Below are 20517 nucleotides of genomic sequence, written 5' to 3' on the forward strand. Positions count from 1 at the left end.
AATGAACCCTGTAGTATTATTCAGAATTGACAGGCATTTTGTTATTTTTCTTAAAATTCCATTTTGTCTGACCTTTGTTCGAGAGCCATTTGTCCTGTCCCTGGGGAGTGGAGGGGTGACAGGGTAGGGGCCCTTGTTCAAATGCTTCCATTCGACTGAGTCAGGGACATCTCCCTTCCGAGCAGGATGGGGGACAGCGACCTTTCCCTGCCCAGCTGGACGGGCCCACTGCTTTAACATTTCATTGAAATAGGCAGGGATAGCAAAAAAAGGTAACACATTAAATTAATTGTTGGATTTATATAATATTAAACTAAATTAGTGATTTTTCTTCAAATAATACAACCAAAGATGATAGGGATTGTTGGAACTTTAATATGTCTATGTTTTTAATCATTGTTGTATTGTGATTTTTGCATAATCAAGTTTTATTAATAAATTAAAACCTAATTTGTTCCTTGGCTGCAGGGATATTTGGTCTGTTATTATTTGTGTGACAGTGGTAATTTATAAATTGTTTTGAATGAAATCTCAGCAGAACAAAAGGGAGAAGCTGATCTCACCTTTTTTTAAATAGAGTTGTAAAATCAAAATTCTGGAGGAGGAGCTCAGCCAGTCTCGCACCGTCTGCAGGAAGTAAAGATGTTTTTTTACCTTTCTTCAAGGTATCTTTACCTTCAGTAGACACTTCAAAACTGGCTGAGTTCCTCCAGCATTTCTTGTGTTTTACCACAGTTATGGTGTTGGACAAAGGGTGGGGGCTGTGGGGCGGGGATGCAAGGTTGGGGTGGGGGGGTGGGTGTCTTTACTAAAGCTCAGCTTTGGGCCTGGGTGGTTGTTAATCTGCCACAGATCCAGATATACAGTACTTCTGAAAATGTGATGATAAACTTTTTTGAACTAGTGGACAAGGTGTTCCTACAGATCTTAGGATAGGGAATGCCTTGTGGTTTGGCATGAATTTCATTATTTCAACAATGCAATTATGGAAGCAATTCACTCTACATTGAGATTTATGATGAACTGAGACAAGGCTTTTCATTTCCCAATATTTATTGGTTATCCAATAATTTGTTTCATGTGGATCAATTTAAATAGAAAACAGAAATAAAACTTTAATAGTATCACCCTTTCCTCATGCTTTACATCCCTAACAATTCTCGTGCAATTATGTATAACTGCCAGAAGTGTAAATATATAATGTAACTTTAACTGAGTGGCAAGCAATGTTATGAAAATAATGTGATAGACAATGTTACTGAAATTTATCTAAATAATGTAACTATGAAGAACAACTTAACAAAAATAACAGACATAAGAAATAGGAGCTATCTGGCCCGTCGAGCCTGTGCAGTTTGAACCATAGAACATTACAGCATAGAAACAAGCTTTTCGGCCCTTCTAGTCTGTGCTAAACTATTCTGTGTAGTTCCACTCACCTGCACCCAGTTCTGGCCAATTCAATGCAATTTTCTACAAAAAAGTGAATTCTGGAATTAATTTGGGAGCCACTATTGTAGATGCAGGAGAACAGCTTTGGGTTAATTGTTCTTACACTTGCATTTCAATACAGGATGTAATATGTTAAACATTCCCCACTTTCTTCTCTAATGCAGGGCAACTAGATTACTTTACTTTCATGTTGGAATCATATATAAATTTAACATGATATCATATTTAACAAAGAAAAAAAAATAAAACCACTACCCTACCCCCTGTACCACACAGCCCCCAAAAGCAGAGACAATTCCTATGGAAAAGGGGCCAATTCCATTATCAACCTGGTAATAAATCAAAATTCAGGCAAGGCACAATTAAATAAACAAAAGCAGTATTAAAATAATGAATCCAATGTAATTGGAATTATAAAACATGAGAAATAGTATGCAATCTGATCCAAACAATATCTTTTAAATTCATTCATGGGAAAAAGGACTTGTGGCCAAAACCATTCGTCTGAGTTGCTCTTGAGAAAGAAATTATGAAATAGGTGTAAATGATGATAGTTGCAGCAAGCAAGGTAACTACAATAGTGAAGCAGTATAATGAAATCAATGTGACAAAATCATCGTTGACATCCTTTTCTCAATTTTAGTTATTCATAGATAATATCACATCATACTCTTGATTCCAGTGATATCTTTAATAAGCTGTTCCATTACAAGTGGAAGAAAACAGAGTGAAATAAAACTGCAAAGAAGTGGACGTATGGAATCAAAGAATTGACCAGTTTCTCCATGGTGCAAATTCAGGATATTCTTGAGACAGGTTAATATCGGGAGAGCTCATTCTGCCTATCACCAGGGATCAATATTGACTTGATGCCACCTGACAATACAGGAGATTGAGTGAAATTCATTGCATTTTCTCTATATCACATATTTTCTAATGTTACAGGAAATAACCTGACAAAATCTCACATGTAAAAGTATCAGTGTGTTTGAGTTGCAGGATATGAATCTCACTTGAATATAAAGCAAAATAAAAGCAGGTTATTTTTCATGCAGTTCCTATGGTGTGTCTGTTCTTCATCAATCTGCTGATTGTGTCCAATATTTGTAAATTTTAACATTTTCTGATTAATACACAAAGATAACAAGGTTGTGAGCATTTGGGAAAGGATTCTTGAGTCAAGCTAAGACAGAAATAACTTAATGTATTTAGTATTCATATTTGTTAAATATAAAAGTTAACATGCTGTTCTTTCAGAACAGCAGTTTCCCAAAGGATCACAGTTTATTGGTTTCAACACTAAAGGTTGTTCAGCATGTGCAGTAAGTGAATGTAACTGGATGCCATGCTTCATTCAAATATTAATAAAAACAAAGAGAAAAACAACTCTGCTTTCCCCTTACATTGTTTGAATGTCAGCCTGTTCTGACTGTTCCATAACTAAATATCCTTCCATGATCATTGAGTATTATTGTGGAAAAGAAGTCATTTGACCACCAGACTGGAGGAGGTGGTCTCTTTCCTCCCCAACAAACCTGGTGGTAATTATTATGAATCTGATGTTAGCCGATGAATGAATGCATTTGTGTTATGTGTGCAACTCCTTTATTCACCAGATTATCTTGGTCTGATTTGATTAGGGAAAGTATTTAAAAAATGCAGTGTTTCTGATTCAGAAGGAATCCTGGTTTTCAGATGAGAGCAAGGTAGAACTCAACAATATAGCAGTTCACACACAGTCAAGCAGTCTAAAGGTCAAGATTCACATTCGACAAACAGTCACTTAGGAAAAGTGCCAGCAGATACAGGATCCATGGAGACTTGTCAAAATGGATGGGATATAAAATTAGGCTGATAGTTTCAGCAGAATTAACTACATGATTAAAGTTGATTGAAGGTTGGACTGCAGCCAAATTTTACTTTCAAACCCTGATTCTATTACAGTCAGAACGAAAAGTTCTCTAGTGTGCATTTGTTGAACTGGAGAGATGCTTTTTGTATCTTAAATTGGCAACAATTTCATAATATTATACAAAGGGTAATTGTACCATTAAAAACACAGGTAATTTTCTGAAGAAGATGGGAGGTGGAAGCAGATTGAGGGTACGGTGTAGAAATGTGAAGGTAATGTAATGTTATCATTAGTAGATTCAAGACATTATTACTGCAGATGGTGTTAGCCACCTTTTATTCTAAATGACACAGATAATTTTTATAAAATATAGCATACAAATTAAAATGTTTAAAGAACATTTGGACAGGTTCATGGATAGGAAAGGATGAGAGGATATGGGCAAAATGGAGACAAATGGGACTAGCTCAGGAAGACACCTTTGCTGGCATGGATGAGTTGGGCAAATATTTCTTTGTTTTATAACTATGGCTCCAAACATTTATTTTAGCATTAGACATAACAGGCAGAAAGCGACTATCAAAATAACATATAATGGTGTATGAAGGTTATTCAATTGTAGTGATAGATATTAGGTAGCAGGCAAGAGTGGAAGCTAATGGATTAAATTAAAGTGTACCAAAACAATGGCACGGTGGTAGATTGTTACATCACCTGAGGCCATGGTGATATAAATGAGGGAAATGAATTGTTGTGATTGTATCATGGTCGTTAAATGAGGTCCTCTATCAGCATATGGAGTGCTGGGTACAAGTGGATATGTTAGTTTGGCATAAAGGATATTGAATATGATTAGGGATTTTGGATGCTTAAGTAATGGGTAACAAGTAGAAAAGGAAAGCAGAATTGCAGTAATGGGGTATTGAACATGAATGGGAAATATTCAACTGGGCAAGAAAGGCTATAGGATTATTTGACTGGAGTGATGAGATATTGGTTATTACTACAGTGTCCATTCCATGTTTGTTGCTCTGATGGAGTTTTAGGTTAATTTTCTAAGTCGGAGAATGGAAGTTTCATCATGAAATTTTACGTATGAGATGGTGATAACGGAGTGTTGGCTGATATTAGAAAAAGGGGAATGTTGATTGTTCTGGCAGTGTGTTGGGTACAGGTTTGACAGTTAATTGGGTGATTATATTCTGGCATGGTCTAACAGGCATATGTTGCAATCATCAAGATTGTAGACACTTTTAACGTTGAGATTATTTCTTGACTGAGAGCTTGGACCAAGTCAGCTAGATTCCTTCTTGTCCTTTCAGACTGCAATGAATGATCCATGCTCAGCATTGACTGAATCTGGTTCCACACATCGGCCTCGCCTTCGGGTCACTCTCCGATTCCGGTGGAACTTGGCATAACAGCGGAGACCTGGTGAAGACAAAAACGTTTTAAAGGGAAGTAAAACACAAAAGTCTGAAGACACTGTGGTTAAAGTAAAAAACACTTGCTGGAGAAACTCAGTTGGTCAAACAATTTCAAGCTTCATCACACCTTGATGAAGGGCTCAAGCCTGAAACATTGATTATGCATCTTTATCTTTGATATATAAAGTACACTGTTTGACCAGGTAAGTTTCTCCAGCATTCTATTTTTACAACGTTTTAAAGGAATTGCGGTCTTGTGTTATATGTTATTAAATTTAACTACAATTACAAAATTCATCCCCTTTCCTCATAAGCCAGTCAGGCAGTTTGTGTAGCAGTTTTTACCTTTTTAGTACATCAATGGAAGAATAAAATTTTAGTGAAGGTTGGGAGCATGAATGGGAGATGTTGAGCTGATTTCAAGAACGATGAAAAAGCAAGCCCATTGTTTGAAATTCCACACCTGTCACTTCAATGAACAGTGAATGAGTAAATGGGGAGATTACTCTTAAGGATCTGAAATCCAAGGCAGCACTCACCTTCTGCACACATGCAGTCATCATAGCACTTGTTATTGAGGCCACGGTTGTGGGCTTTACAGAAGTGCTGCCGGAGATCACAGCACCAACCTGTGGGAAATGGTACAAATAAATCACTCAATTTCATAAGGAGGCTGTCACAAGCATTCACAATTGCTAGAAAGTGGCAAACGCAAGGCAAACTCCACCCAGAACACTTCAGAAATACTTCAAATCGCAAATCTGAAAAATAAATGGAAAAGTGCTTAAAATACAACTTGGTCTGGATGCACATGATGGAGGGAGAAATTTAATGTATTAAATTACTCTCATCTTTGTTTCACTCTTTGATTTCTATTAGCACAAACAATTCATATTTCTGGTAAACATCCTCCTATTAAATGTTGGGAACATCAAACTCATTCAGTTCCTGCTACAAACTATCTCCTTGCCAGCAACTTCATCCTTCTCTTAACACAGTTTGTTTGCAGCCTTCAGTTTCCCTATTGGACACGGAGTTGAGACTTTGATCCCTTATTTTCCAGCTCAGTAATATCACCCTTGGGTTCTTCCTCAGTTCACTTGCTCCAAAAACCCTAATCTCTGCTTTTTATGTCTACACTTATTAACTACAATGTTCTCTTGGACTGACCCACCCTCCATTATTATTATCTTATCCTGAATTTTGCTGGCTGCATCCTAATTTTCACCGATTCTCATTAACTTATTTACGGCTCTCGGTTCCACATGGCTTCTTATCTTCAAATCTCTCACAACTTTCCCAGCTACATAATCTTTTTACATACCCCTGAGGTCCTCCAGATTTTTATCTCTTGTCGATTCCCTGTCCCCTAACCATGGCATGTGTATATTTAGTTCTCTAGAAGCCACTATTTTGAATTCCCAAAGCCTTACACATTTCTCTCCTTTTTGTAAGTATTCAGTTTTGTCATGTGTCCAAATATGCAGTTCAAATACAATTTTGCCTGATTATACAAATATACAAGTTATATAGCATGGAAACATGCTCTTCAGCCCAACTTCTCCATACCAGCCAAGTTGCCAGTCTGAGCTAGTTTCATTTGCCTGTGTTGGGCTCATATCCCTCAAGATGTTTCCCATTTCAGTATCTATCTCAACATATTTTAAACATTGTAATTGTCCCTGCCTCTCCCACTTCCACTAGTAACTTATTTTACTTTGTTAAATGCAAAATTGACTCCCATTTCTTATGTTTGTTGGAAGAGAGGGGTATCCTCTTTCTCCCTTGCCATCCATTGTAGAATATACTGATATTGACAGGTGAACAGTGCATTATCTGGTCAGTGAACTGTGTCAGCTTGTGAAAAAAACCTGTATCCTTGGCAGATACAGTGAGCTGAATTTCAACATGAGCAGATTACATTGCTCCTGGGGAAGAGTTTCTGATGCTAAACTGAGATAGGAATGGTGTAGTACCTAACAGCAATGATTCAAGATGGATGAGAAGAACACTGGAAAGCTACAGAAGCCAGTAGAGAGCTTGGCACTGCAATTGGATGGAAGGGTCTGCTCACATGTTGCTGGATACATTCTAACACAAATTTCTATAATAAGGAAATTACTTTCAGAAGCAGATAGACTCTCTGCATCTTGATTGACCATCTTTACACCCAGAAGTGAATAATTTGGGCTAAGTTTGAAGTCTTATAAATTTAAATAATTAACCCACTGTTGGGAGCAAGGTTAAAAGTTACCTCAAATTTATTTATTAATTTTAGTTTCAATGTAGGTTTGAGTTTCCTCGACAGTTTGCACTTTTGCTATTGTCAATTTCTTTTCCTTCCTGAGAGTTCTGTAGCTTGAGCACTTTTAGCTTATTCATAAAGTATTTTGCTCTTCTTACATAGTCCCTTAGGGTCAAAAACAACTAACCTCCACACTGAGGAAACCAAAGAGTTATAGAAGGTTTACAGGTTCTGTTACAGGTGATGCTTTTAAATGTCAAGTGGGTGGATTGTTTATGTTTCTAAATGTCCTTTATCAGATCCCATTGTGTTGACCTGAGAGGCTTCCTTGATGTTTCATTTTGAGCAATTTAGGATTTACATGTTAATAGAAGTTCAGAATGTTTTTGAAGCATTTTCGTCCTAGATTTCTTTCATCATGTTGGACCTCAAAGGAGAGAACACCTTGCAAGAATCTGGTGTCAGGAGATAGATGAGCAAGGTTGAAGCAATGTGATAGGACATTGGATATACCTACTCTACCAAACAAATTGCTACTACTGTACTTGTGGTGCCCAGATTTTTAATTTTTTTTTTAAATTAGCACTTCCGGTCTTCCGGAAGTGCCCAGATATGAGGTCTTTCTCTGAAACTTTCTTAGTTGGCTGAAATGTGTAGTTTTATGAAGACGGTAATGATGAATATTGTCATAAATATCTGGCTTAACTGAGAGATCAAGGGATGGAAAGTCATCTACATTACCAGCATTTTATGTTGATTGATAGGGAGCTGGGGAAGATTGGTCGAAGTGTAAAACTCATCCTCTTAAGTGTTTCAGTGAAGGAGTCAATGGAAACTTATATTGTGCTCTTACACACTAGCATAATTCAGGCACTGATATTGTATTTTTTTTCTTGGCTCTGTACTGGAAGCATCAACAGTTGAATGGTTTCCCATTTGCTCCACAAATCAACTGCAGTTGAAAACTTCTTGGAGGTCTGTTGCAGGATTACAGTGAGCAAGATTGAGATGAGAGTTAATGTGATGGCACAGACTTACTTGAACTCATTTTATATTGCAATTGGATTTCAGGTGAAGGCAAATTTGAATCATTGCTTGTGTATCATCAACCAGCAGATGCATAATGAGGATGATTTTTGAGGACAGCGAGTTTGAAAATTATTCTCCTTAATCACTTGCCTGTGATTAATCTCAATCAGGCAGACGCAGCATGGTTTTAGAAAGGGAAGATCTTGTTTGACAAACTTGTTAGGATTCTTTGAGGATATAATGGGTGCGGTGGATAGAGGGGAACAGGTTGATGTTGTATATTTGGATTTCCAGAAAGCGTTTGATAAGGTGCCGCACAAGATACTTATCAGTAAGTTACAAGAAAGTGGAGTCCAGGGAAGTATATTGGCCTGGTTTGAAAATTGGTTGTCTGACAGGAGGCAGAGAGTCGGAATAAATGGGAGTTTTTCAGGTTGGCAGAGAGTGGTAAGTGGGGTGCCGCAGGGATCAGTGTTAGGCCCACAACTGTTCATCATTTACATTGATGACTTGGAGGAGGGGACAAAATGTGGTGTAGCCAAGTTTGCGGGTGACACCAAATTGAGTGGAAGAGCAAATTGTAATGAGGATGTGGAGAGTCTGCAGAGGGATATAGTTAAGCTATGAGTGGAAAAAGGTCTGACACATGGAGTACAATGTTAGTAAGTGTGAGGTTATCCACTTTGGCAAGAAAAATGCAGAGGGACTTGGGAGTGCTTGTGCATGAATCGCAAAAAGTTAGGTTGCAGGTGCAGCAGGTTATTAAGAAGGCAAATGGAATGTTGGCCTTCATCACTAGAGGAATTGAATTCAGGAGTAAGGAGGTAATGTTGCAACTGTATAAGGTACTGGTGAGACCACACACCTGGAGTACTGTGTCCAGTTCTGGTCTCCATAATTGAGGAAGGATATACTGGCTTTGGAGACAGTCCAGAGGAGGTTTACTAGGTTGATCCCTGGGATGAAGGGGTTGACTTATGATGAAAGATTAAATCATCTAGGATTGTATTCGCTGGAGTTCAGAAGAATAAGAGGAGATCTTATAGAAACATATAGGATTATGAAGGGTATGGATAGGATAGATGTAGGAAGGTTTTTAAAGCTGGCCGAGGAAACTAAAACGAGAGGACACAATCTCAAGATTCAGGGGAGTAGATTTAGGACAGAGATGAGGAAAAATAGTTTTTCCCAGAGAGTAGTGAATGTTTGGAATTCTCTAACCAGGGAAATGGTTGAGGCTGCCTCATTAAACATATTTAAAATTTGGTTAGATAAATTTTTACATGATAGAGGAATTAGGGGATATGGGGAGAAGGCAGGTAGGTGGAGTTAGGTCATAAATTAGGTCAGCCATGATCGTATTGAATGACGGAGCAGGCTCGATGGGCCATTTTTGGCCTACTCCTGTTCCTACTTCCTATGTTCCACTCTTGATTGACACCATCAAAAGCTGAGCAAGGTTTAAAAAAAACTACATAGCGATTGATGCTATTTCTTACATTTAATTACAATGAAGGCCATGTCCATCTCTTGATAGACAGATTTTACATTGCAACTGAGACGAGCTTCTGTCTCAGAGAACAGAATGAAGGCTGATAAGATTTCCTTCATAGATCCAGGAATGATCACAAGACAGACATGTGACATGCGTTTTATAACTGTTTCATTCGGTGCCTCCAGTGATTATACAGCAGCTGTGTGGAGATGGCAGCAGAACAGAGAATGTGCATAAGGCAGAGCACAGCAGTGCCCTATCCAGTGTTCCTTTGTTCCTCGCTTGAGTTGGTAACTCCAAGGTGCCAATATTTTGCTGCCTGCAGCATTTGCAGTTAATACCTCCTGCTCTCCAACTCATTAGATTACTGTGTTCAACAATTAATCTTAATGAATCTCCCACTGGATTTCTCAGTCTTTGTTGCAATTAACTGCATAGAATTTAGAGGGGATGTTCAGAGAAAAACCTGCAGTGAATATAACTAAGTTGAATGAAGAAGTGCAGAATTAACAAGTAATTAAATTAAATCTTTCAGGGTTCTTGTTGATATGTTCTAAGGCACTATAAGACTTCACCATATAACCTTTGATCCAATTACATACAAAACTAATAAATTTCCATTTACATGGTGCCTCCAGGATGTTCACAGCCAATTTGATACTGAAGGAAATACAGCAGCCAATTTGTGTACAATGTGGCCCCAAGATCAAGGTTTGGTCAGAATTCTTCCAACCAAATCACATGACTTTTACATACATATATGATAGCCTTCAGTTTTGTACCTTTGATATTGTTAGATTCTCACTCTACCTAACCAGTGCTGAAGATGAGAAGCTACTAATGAACTTAGTTGCTACCAACAAAGCTAATTGTTTGTGTCTCCTTTACTTTCCAATTCCTGACACTTCAGTAGGAAGCAACATGAGGACACATTCATAACTAAACAGCAAAAAATTGCCATGATGCCAGAGTCGTCTGCAGATTAACTGTATTGTTCTAAGTCACAAACATCACAACTGCAGACTTGTACATTTCCAGAAACCAGTACTTTCACTAATTAATGTGATTAACTGATTTGTTTGCCTTTACAATAATAGTCATTTAAGATACAATTAGAAGATGGATAGATTTCTGGCTGTAACAATGAAATTCTTGGACATTATTAAAAAAAAGTACGAGTGAGGATTAAATCTTCAAACTAGTTAAGAATTATGAAGATACCAGGCAGGCAATCGAGGTGATGATCACACGGCTCAACTTCAACCAGAGACGTGACATTCCCATTACTCAGATTCTTGCTACGACGCTTGTCTGCAAATTTTAAAAAAGAACTCTTCAGAAGAACATTTCTACAAATATAGCTACTCAGATTCACAAATTCATGCTAAAAAAAAGTACATTTTGAAGACAGATTGCACAGACCAGGCTTATATACCCTCATGTACCAATGATTAACTGCGATGTTAAAGGTCATTAGAAGAGTAGATGAAGAGAAACCATTTCTTCTGGTGGAGAAGTTTGGTCAAGAGGAAACATTAAAACAGTAAAGGACTGATGTCAAGAAAAAAATATTTTCATACAGTGGATATACAGTTCTCTCTCACTTTCCAAAATAAATGATTGAAGGGGGGCTCTTTCCAACCACACATGTGCACAACCCTTGTACACTAATGCTCCCATGCCCCACATTCACATCACCATCATACTTTCATGCCTCCACCTGTTACCTTTCTTCTTTGTTGAAGGCCACATATCTGGCTTCATATCTTCATAATCTGTCCAATCAAAGAGCGTCATGTCGAGAGTGGGGTTTACCTCGGCGACAGTTCTTGCTCCGGCCTACATGAGCTCAGGTCAATGATGAGATGGACAGAGATGAGGGCAGAGGAGATAGTGAAATGAGTGGGGAATGAAGTTAGGGTGTCATTAATAGAGAAAAATTAAAAAAAATCAAGGCAATTGAGAGATAATGAAATAGCAAAGAAAGTTACAGAAATTAGAGAGAAAGAAATTATACTTTACTGATAGAGACTAGACGGGAAGAAATATTCAGAGATAAATCGCCATATAATAGTGAATTAGTAACTTGTGAATCTCAACCTGGTGAAATGATGTAATGCAGGCACTGAGAGAAAAAATGTCAGACTGACAGTAAATGCAAATGTAACCATGGCAATTTTGGAAGTTAAGACTTGGAAAATAAATATTATTTCCCCAAACTTAACTGCCAGTAAAATCTTAACTTCCATCTCTGCAACATTTATTTGTAGCCTCTATCTCTACCTGTGGAGGCTACAAATATTTCTCCACACTTTAGTTGTTACTTTACATGGTTTTGGTCTTTCTGACCTTTATAAATTTCTCTCTGTAAAATTCAGCCCTGCATTTTACCTCACAATGCCTGCTTAACATAATTCCAACCAAAACTACTCGTATCAAGTACTGATTTCAGAACCCTCAACCTTAGCTAAATCCCTCCACAGTCTCAGCCAAAGTTTTTATTTCTAAAATGCAGAGGATGCTGTTCTATACCAAAGGGATATCATAAGTGTCCAATTAATAGAATTATGATGTTAATGTGTGAGACAATGGGCAGCACAGTTAGCGTATCCAAGTGATTAGCACAACGCTGTTAATAGTGCCAGTGACCAGGGTTTGGATCCGACGCTGTAAGGAATTTCTATGTTCTCCTATGTCTGCATGGGTTTCCCCCAGGTGCTCTGGTTTCCTCCCACCATTCAAAACGATCCGGGGGTTGAAGGTCAATTGGGTGTAATTTGGCGGCATGTTCTCATGGGCTGAAAGGGCCTATTACCGTGTTGTATGTCAAAAAAAATTTTTTTAATTAAATGGAAATTGTTTGAAAAGAATTCAGTTCTGTAAATGTTTGCTTTCTTTTTTTTAAATTCTTGTTTATTTTAATAATGGAAAATTGTGATGTCTTTTTTCTGATAATCAAATTTCCAAATGACTTTGGTTTACTGCTCTGTATTAGGTCAACAATTTTACAAGATGGACTTGGGAGGTTCACACTCTCTTGAGGAGCAGATAATGAAGCCACAACATGATTTAATTGGATTACATGGTAATCCTCCCTTGATAGGATGTTTCTCCTCCATTGCACTGTGAAAAGGAGGGAAATTAGCACTTTGTTGCTCCAAGTAATGGAAGAATGACCAGGTTCATCTGGTTTACCTGTTCTCGTGCTTGATGTTTGGGCTTTACTGCTGGTGCTTCCTCCATGGTGATGGTGGTCAGCAATGAGCTGGTCACAATAGTGCTGGACATCGGTAGGGGCAAAGTGGAAACTTCATCCATCTTCTTGCTTTGTTTTGTCATATCCTTTACAGATGAGATTAATTCAGCTTCTGATATTTTCACTGGTAGGAGAGGAGACATAAAGTGACAGATTAATCAGGGGCTGTTCAAAAACAAATGACTAGCAAGGTGACAAAGATCTGCTTGGTGACAGGATGAAAGGATGGAAGAAACAGGATAAAGAGCATCTGTGGCCTGATAAGGTGCCAAGGACTTGCTGTGACACAGGAATGATAGGGTGACAAGGTAGGAGCAGGGTGACCTACTTGATGTGACTGCATCGCAAGATCTGCTATGCATTTTGTAGCTTCCAGCTTGTGTCACTGAATGGCTGTTATTTTCCCCATCACATTCAGATGGGTTGCTCACTGCTGTGAAAGCTCAAGAAAGAATTATTTGCATAATCGTCGTTTGGCATTTCCAATGTGACAGCTGGTTTAAGATTAAGGACACACTTGCCAGGATCAAAGAACCATTCAACTGGGGTAAGGCACATACCTCTACTCCCCCTACTCTTTCAGGATAAATAAGAAATTCCCAGTTGAACTTCTTCTGCTACTTTTACTAACTTAAAAAAATCAGAATATTGAGTTTGCTCTCAACCTGATCATTTGCAAACTAATGTCCTGTGTACTGCTGATCACAGGTGGATCCTTGATAATGTTCTTTAACCTGTTGAAAGTAAATATTTGGTTCCAATTTAAGCCTATCGTTCTCTCCCAAAGCTTTTCTCCATTATTAGATTAAAAACCACTCACTGACTTTTTCAGGAATTTTATTCCATTTGAACAGGCACTCAGAATTTTATCTGGGTCAGACTGACTTATCTTCAAAATTGATCACACTTTCCACAAAGCTTTTAATGACATTTCATGCAACAACCCAACTTATGTCAAATATCAGGTGTAATTTCCGAATCAGATACGAGCTCTTTTTTGCGAGTTTCTACTGGTTTCACAGAAGTTTACTTCCCAAGAGAACGCATTCAGAAGTAGAACATGTGGCTTTACACTTCTGATCATGGCAAAACAGTGGCCAAATTGGAGGCAGACTTTCTGGGCAGTGATATCCCAGCTACTGTCATGCTGTGTGGCTCCAAGGAGATTATGAATCCAACAGTTTATGATTTGGTTGCATGGTTCCTGCATTGCACTCGCCAGTGCATATAAAATATATTTTACAATGCATCTCATGAACTCTTGATGCCCAACACACCTTATATTAAATGAAATGAAGTCAGAATAGTATTTTTTCTTATTAATTTATGTGATTGTTTCAAACAAACCCAGCATTTAAAAAATGATTTATTACCCATCCCTAATTCACTTTGAGGAGGAGACATGACAGACTCCAATTGTCCAATTGTTGAACTGCAGTCCTTCTGGTCAGGGCCTCCTATTATGTTAATGGTTGGGAGTTCCAAGACTTAGCTCAGCAATGAAGAAGAAATTATGATATATTTCCAAGTCAGGATAGGAGCCTCTGCACACAGGTTCCTTGTCGTTTGTGAAGGACTGTTGAAAAAGCTTTGATGAATAAATGCAGTACATTTAATAGACGATAAACACCACCAGAGATGTGTTGGTAGTCTTGGAGTGAAAGTATAGGATGGTTGGTGGTGGCAGGCTGTTCTGAACTAAATAGTGTTGAACTTCTTCTGTGATGTTGGAACCGCACTCATACAGACAGATGGAGAATATTTCATCTTGTTCCTATAAAAGGTAAAAAGATTTGAGTGTCCGGCTATGAATAACTTGCTTCAACCTGTCCAGTTTCAGACCTTCATTTGTACTTTATTTATATAGCCACTCCAGATGTTTCAGGACACTCAATGATGGTAATACCTTTGATTGTAAGGGTAGGTGAAAATGTTGAAATGTAGCACTTAATTTTGATGTAACAAAGTCCCAAAAGCAATAAAGAGGAAATTAACATGTGCTGATTGATAGATAAATAGAATAAAATCCCCAGGGAACTCCACTAATCTTCTTTGAAATAGTCACCAGTTTACTCATAAATCTCCCTACAGATATTTTGCTGATACAGAGAGCTCATTAAGAAGTACTGGCCTACTGGTCTTTATTTAACTTTACACTGTGTGTTATCTGATATCCTTTTAATGAAGTTAATGCTGGCAAGTGCAGTGATTGTGCATGGGAATTGATTGGCCATTGGAGGTTTATTTTGGAGAGCCCATCTAATCAACCCACAGAATCCAGGTGGCAAAAAGCCTTCTCACCATGAGCTCTCGAGATACAAAGAGGACCTGAGCTTATATAAAAGTTGAAGGGCAAGATGTTTTCAATTTGTTTCAAAAGCAATTACAGAGCAGTTGTTTGACCATAAAATTAAGAGACAGAGGCAGAGTTAGGCCATTCAGCCCATCGAGTCTGCTCTGTCATTCCAGCCATGGCTGATGTATTCTTCCTTTCAACACCATTTTCCTGCCTTCTTCCCATAACTTTTAATGCCATTACTAATCAACCTATAAACCTCTGCTTTCAATCTAACCAACAGCAGCCTCCACAGCCATCAGCGGCAATAAATTGCAACAATTCACCACTCTCTGGCTGAAGAAATTTATCTGTTTTAAATGGACATCCTTTTATTCTGAGGCTGTGCTCTCTGATCTGAGACTCTCCCACGACATAGTTTGCCTCAGTTAAGATGTGCAACTCTGTTGTAGAGAATTTGGAGGCAATTTGCTTGCTAAAAACGATTATGAACGGAGTGCCAGTTACATATAAAATAGTTGGTAGAAAGTTTGTTTAAAAAATTGGTTTTCTCAGTGATCAGGGACTTTCAGCTCCGCGTGTGACTTTGCCAAATTTTCAATGACGCTCCAAATAATAGAATCAGGTAGACACAAATGTGCTCACAGAAAGCTATCTGCTATCTTTGAGCTTCTTGCCATCATTTATACCAAATTAGGCTCAAAAAGATTTTACATTCCCACCGTCGGGGCTGACCTATTCAATCACGCAAGCAGTTGAAATACAAAAGCAGTCATATAGATCCGTCTCCCTCATAATATCAGATTATTATTGAACAAAGAGGTGAGATTTTAAACAAACCATGTTCATGTTAAGTTACATTTTTCTGTCTTCTGTTTTTCCTTATGGCCTGTGGCAGCATGTGACCATGTTATATTTATTCAGAAATGCCTTACCCTGCCAATTGACATGGAATATTCAAAAGTGGGAATAAAAGAGATGCAAATAGAATGCAAATAGACCCTGAGCAAGGCTCGAACCAGAGCAGGCAGTATGAAGATGAAATGCAACAAAAAATAATTGAGGCAAAGATACGGTAGAACAGATACATCGCACCTCGCTCTGTTTCACAGAATTATGACCAACACGAAAATCTGTTTCATAAGCAATGACCTTAATTAACCATAAAATAACACATGCACTGAAGGAAAAGTAAGTCAATGCGCTCAAAAGAGGGGAGAGAATTGCAAGGAATATAAATTTAAGTAAGAGAATGAGAGAGAGCGGCCGGGTTAGATGGAATGAAGAAGAAACAAAGAGGTGAGATTTTAAACAAACCATGTTCATGTTAAGTTACATTTTTCTGTCTTGTTTTTCCTTATGGCCTGAGGCAATGAATAGTGTGAATAAAGAAAGAAATATGTGGAAAATAGCAGCATAGGGATTAAAAGGCAAAGGTTGCTTTACTGGGTTAAAAAAAAATGGGAATGTGAAAGGAAATGGATGAGGTACCAGAAGAAAGTTGCAATGGAAACAGGAAGAGATGAAGGCAGATAGACAACAATGTGTTTATAGAAACATTTTTATGTGAAATGTGCCCTAAAAGACTTAAGAAACAAGTCTAGTGAAACAAAAAATAAATTTGGATTCGTGATCAAAGCTTTGATCAAAAACATGGATTTCAAAGAATATTTTAATAAGAGTTAAAGAAATGGAGAGAAACTCCTAACAACTGTTATCTTTGTGCTTGAAGGCAGAGGCACAATGTGGGACTGGAAGGAGGAATGGGTGACATGGCTAGTGTAGCAGCTAGCACATCGTCATTACAGACCCGGGTTCAGATCTGCAAGGAGTTTGTACGTTCTTCCTGAGACCTGTGTGGGGTTTCCCTGGGTGTTCCAGTTTCCTCCCAGCCTTCAAAGAAACATACAGGGTTGGTAAATTAATTGGGTGTTATTGGGCAGCATGGGTTTCAATGACCAGAAAGGGCTTCTACTGTATGTAGTGTTAAGACTTTTTAAAATTAAATATGGTTTGAAGATTTAAATTTAGGATTAATTAAACTGGAATCAATTTCAGAGAATGGAATGAAGAGCGCTTCAAATATATTCAAACAAAACAATGCAAATTTTAACTTGGAAAGGTGAGGAGAGCAGAGGTAATGCATGAGCAGAACATGCCATGGAATAGAAAATGGGTAAAAGAATTCTGGAAGATCACAGTTCATGGAAAGTGGGAGATGTACAGATTGATCAACTGAGATGCAATATAATGGAAAGACTAAAAACAGTTGGCCAGTCTTTGGAAAACCCTTCTGGGGTTATTATTCCTGATTTTAAAAACAATTTAAAAATATTGAGACCAGAGCCATGGATATTTTAGAATTGTTATATTATATTATTTTAATTTAATCATGTTATGTTTTAAGAAATAGTTTTCTCTGGGTATTTCTAATGTCAAGAGAATATTTCAAGCTCCTAGCAGATAGTTAAAATAAAAACTTATTCATCACAACATTTCCAAGGCTATTCTTACCCTTACTATGTCGGGCTCGCTCTCTCCGATTATGTTTCTTGTGATCTCTGTTAAGTTTTCTTCCTTTATTAGCAGATTCAACTGTGCGGTAATTTTCTAGTTCTCGAGGATGAAACTGGCCACTCTGATCCACAGCTCCCTCCTCCAGGATTGCTGCTCTCTCTAGACTGTCCGTCTCTAGGCGGACAGGTGTCAGACTCTCCAATCCTACACCATCTTCATCTGGTCTGTCTCCCTCCATCACTCGGGTCACCATAGTGTTGGCTTTGTCCTTCCTCTGTATGCCATGTTTACGGCTTGGCCTCGCTAGCTCTGTCCAGGAGTCATGACTCTTTAGATCATTGCTGTTGTCAGGTGGCTGCAGTGTGCTTTTCTTATCTCTGGTATCAGCATCCAGAGCACAAACCTGGCTCAGAACATCAAAAGCCAAGATGAAGAGGAAAGGAGGCATGAGGTACCACTGTGCCATTTTCTTTGTATGATTAGGCTGGAGAAGAAACACATGAGGTAGACCAATGGATTTGATTTCAGTTGCTGATCAGGTGTTGTTTGTGCAACATTTCGGCACAAATTAATCACACTAAGCACTTTTAAGCTTTAGAATGGCCAAAGACAGTTAAAATACTTCCAATAGTTTAGATGCCAAGGAGTCTGCTTTATAACTCAGTTGCTAGAAAGGGTTTGGAATTCAAATGGTATTTAGTTCCAGCTGATGTAATTAGAATGATTATGGGAGCAATTCCAATTTGTCTTTGTGTCCCAAGGTATCAAAGTAGGGGAAATTCAACTTGTTATGTAATAATGCCTGGAGGACTCATTTTGCAGGACCAGATGGTGCCTTCAGGGAAGCAATAAGACTAAGGGAAATCACAGACAAACTGATCAACTCTATCCAGAGCATAGCTATCACACCATGGTCCGTGATATATAAAACACAAAATATTTGGAGTAGTTTCCTTCTAACACAAGGACAATAAATAACAGATGTGTTTTCAAACAAAACAGTATCGGATCATTATACAGTAATGTATAATTACTGGGCCACTTTTACTGCTGTATCAGTAAGGGAGAGGAAACTCAGATGGGGCATCTTGATCTGAATATCTAACTAGAAAATGCACATGTGCCTATGCGTAAGACAAGGACACGGGTGATTCCTCTACTGGACATATGGTGGCTGAGCTAATACATACATGGAACTGTAGTCTTTAGAAGGGGGTGGGGGAATATTGACAACAATTTCAATGTGATTGATGAACTAAGAGATTAGGCTTCACAATGACACACTCACAATATAACACTGCGCAATAGTTTTGATATCAAAATAAAAGTGTCTATTGAATATTCTGAGAGCATAAGAAATCGGAAAGGATAGTCATATTCGGAAATTTGTTTAACACTTCAATTCTTTAACTGTTATGTCCTAGCCTCCGGAGATAATCATAATTATTTGCAAATCCCAGAGGAGACATTCTCCCACCTCCCATCTGCTCCAGGACCAAACATTTCTACGATTAATTTTCAGCGACTTCCACCGTTCCCCACAACACCCAGCCCCCCGACCTCCGAAAATCCCAGTTCTCCAAAATTACCTCCACCACCGATAACTGAGCTTCAACTTCCAACCAGCCCACAGGCAATCGTGGACGGGCTCGTTGTCAGTTTCACGAAGCACTGTTTCTAAATCTTACCGGCATGTTTAGGACCACCCTCGATATCCCCCGGAGTCTGATCAAATGTTCAGAGCTCCTCCAAAGTCCAGACACCGAACGCCCTCGTGTCCAGGACCCGCACGATACCAACAAGCAACTTCTGCCCCTACAGAAATGGCTATTAAATCCTGAGCACTTCACAGGGGAGGTGGGGGGGAAGAGAGACCTTTCCCAATGTAAACAAACTACCGGCAGTCAAATCTATTAATTCACAAGCCAATTTGCTACCTTTCCCGACAAACACACCTTGGGCTCCCGCTTTTAGTTTGGAAGAAAACAATTTATGGTTAGACCCACCAACTCAGGAGAACGCGAATACGTCTGCCGACAAACAAATCCACACATTGATAAACAGGGACACACATTTTTGTGTGTGTGTAAACTCCAATAAACACAGAACCTTTTTAAAAATGGTCAAAGAGCCATTTATAATTGAGTTGCAAGAACCATGAGGAGCGACAGTCCGTAAAAAACGCGTCGTTTGGGACTGAATCTCACTGCGAGCCCGAACACTTCCCTTACCTGCACTGCCTGTGTCTCCGGCACGGACAGAACCGAAGCTCAAACACTGGGAAAGGAATAAACGGGCGCGCTCCCGGGCGCGCTCCCGACTATGATGTCAGCGATAGACAGGGGCGGACACAAACAGAAAGAATAAAGAAAAGCAACAAGAGACACAGAAAGAGAGAGAAAGAAACAAATGAAGGTATGATTCGGATTAGGTGGAGGTCTTGTCCAAACCACGGGTTCTTTGTCCGAACCTTGCGATGCAGGAGAAGGAAGTGGTTGGAAAACCGCGAGGCCAGTGCGGTTTTCTGGATGGAAAACCGATCGGGAACGTCAAGGCATTTTCAGTTTTGTGTCTGGGGCAAGTGAGGTCGCCCAGGTAGCGGGGGCAAGAACCGAATGTCTGGAATATTTTAGATGGAGACAAGTCATTTTTTTAAAAATATATTGGGAAACGAGAGAAGGGGCTGGCGCTATAAATCGTCGTTAGATTAGAGTGGACAAACGGTGGCACTGAGGTCGGACCATGCATACATGGGACTCGAATTACAGGACGATTGAAGAAAGAGGTTTGTGGGGTTAGGAATCTAATTCCGGGTGGGGGGGAGGGAAGCTAAATGGTAAACGCCAGGAAAAAAAATTCGTCCACAAAGATCAAATTGACATATAATACAAAGGAGAATGGACAATCACGGCAGTTATGCTGTAGATCCAAGATTCACTAGTGTAGAT

The 20517-nt window shown here is 38.8% G+C and overlaps 2 protein-coding genes across 3 annotated transcripts in view; one reads left to right on the top strand and one right to left on the bottom strand.

The window, feature by feature from the left end:
- Nucleotides 1–1035: 1035 nt before the first annotated feature.
- On the bottom strand, nucleotides 1036–20504 carry LOC138754449 (draxin-like). Of its 2 annotated transcripts, none has more exons than XM_069918734.1 (7): nucleotides 19801–20504; nucleotides 17567–18053; nucleotides 12696–12880; nucleotides 11228–11339; nucleotides 10722–10811; nucleotides 5271–5360; nucleotides 1036–4735 (listed from the first exon to the last, which is right to left on the bottom strand). In XM_069918734.1, exons 2-7 carry the CDS (start codon nucleotides 18033–18035, stop codon nucleotides 4623–4625), a joined length of 1059 nt encoding a protein of 352 aa, XP_069774835.1. In that variant the 5' UTR covers nucleotides 18036–18053; nucleotides 19801–20504; the 3' UTR covers nucleotides 1036–4622. The 2 variants fall into 2 exon arrangements, with proteins under 2 accessions (XP_069774835.1, XP_069774834.1); XM_069918733.1 differs by lacking the exon at nucleotides 19801–20504 and adding an exon at nucleotides 19258–19359.
- The window catches only part of mad2l2 (mitotic arrest deficient 2 like 2), a 31357-nt gene continuing 30730 nt past the window's right edge, over nucleotides 19891–20517 (top strand). Inside the window, exon 1 of the mRNA XM_069918740.1 lies at nucleotides 19891–19984. The gene's annotated coding sequence lies outside the window, so the exon portion shown is untranslated. The remainder of the gene's footprint in view (nucleotides 19985–20517) is intronic.

The sequence above is a fragment of the Narcine bancroftii genome, chromosome 2 (genome assembly GCF_036971445.1).
Source record: "Narcine bancroftii isolate sNarBan1 chromosome 2, sNarBan1.hap1, whole genome shotgun sequence".
Lineage (NCBI taxonomy): Eukaryota > Metazoa > Chordata > Chondrichthyes > Torpediniformes > Narcinidae > Narcine > Narcine bancroftii.

What these genes read in the sequence shown, in the direction of transcription:
- LOC138754449 (XM_069918733.1), bottom strand. An exon ending in GCGAGCCCGACATAGTAAGG is followed by an intron (nt 12,881 to 17,566) that starts GTAAGAATAGCC and finishes CTCTCCTACCAG; the next exon opens with TGAAAATATCAGAAGCTGAA. An exon ending in GCCTTCAACAAAGAAGAAAG is followed by an intron (nt 10,812 to 11,227) that starts GTAACAGGTGGA and finishes TAAAATTTGCAG; the next exon opens with ACAAGCGTCGTAGCAAGAAT.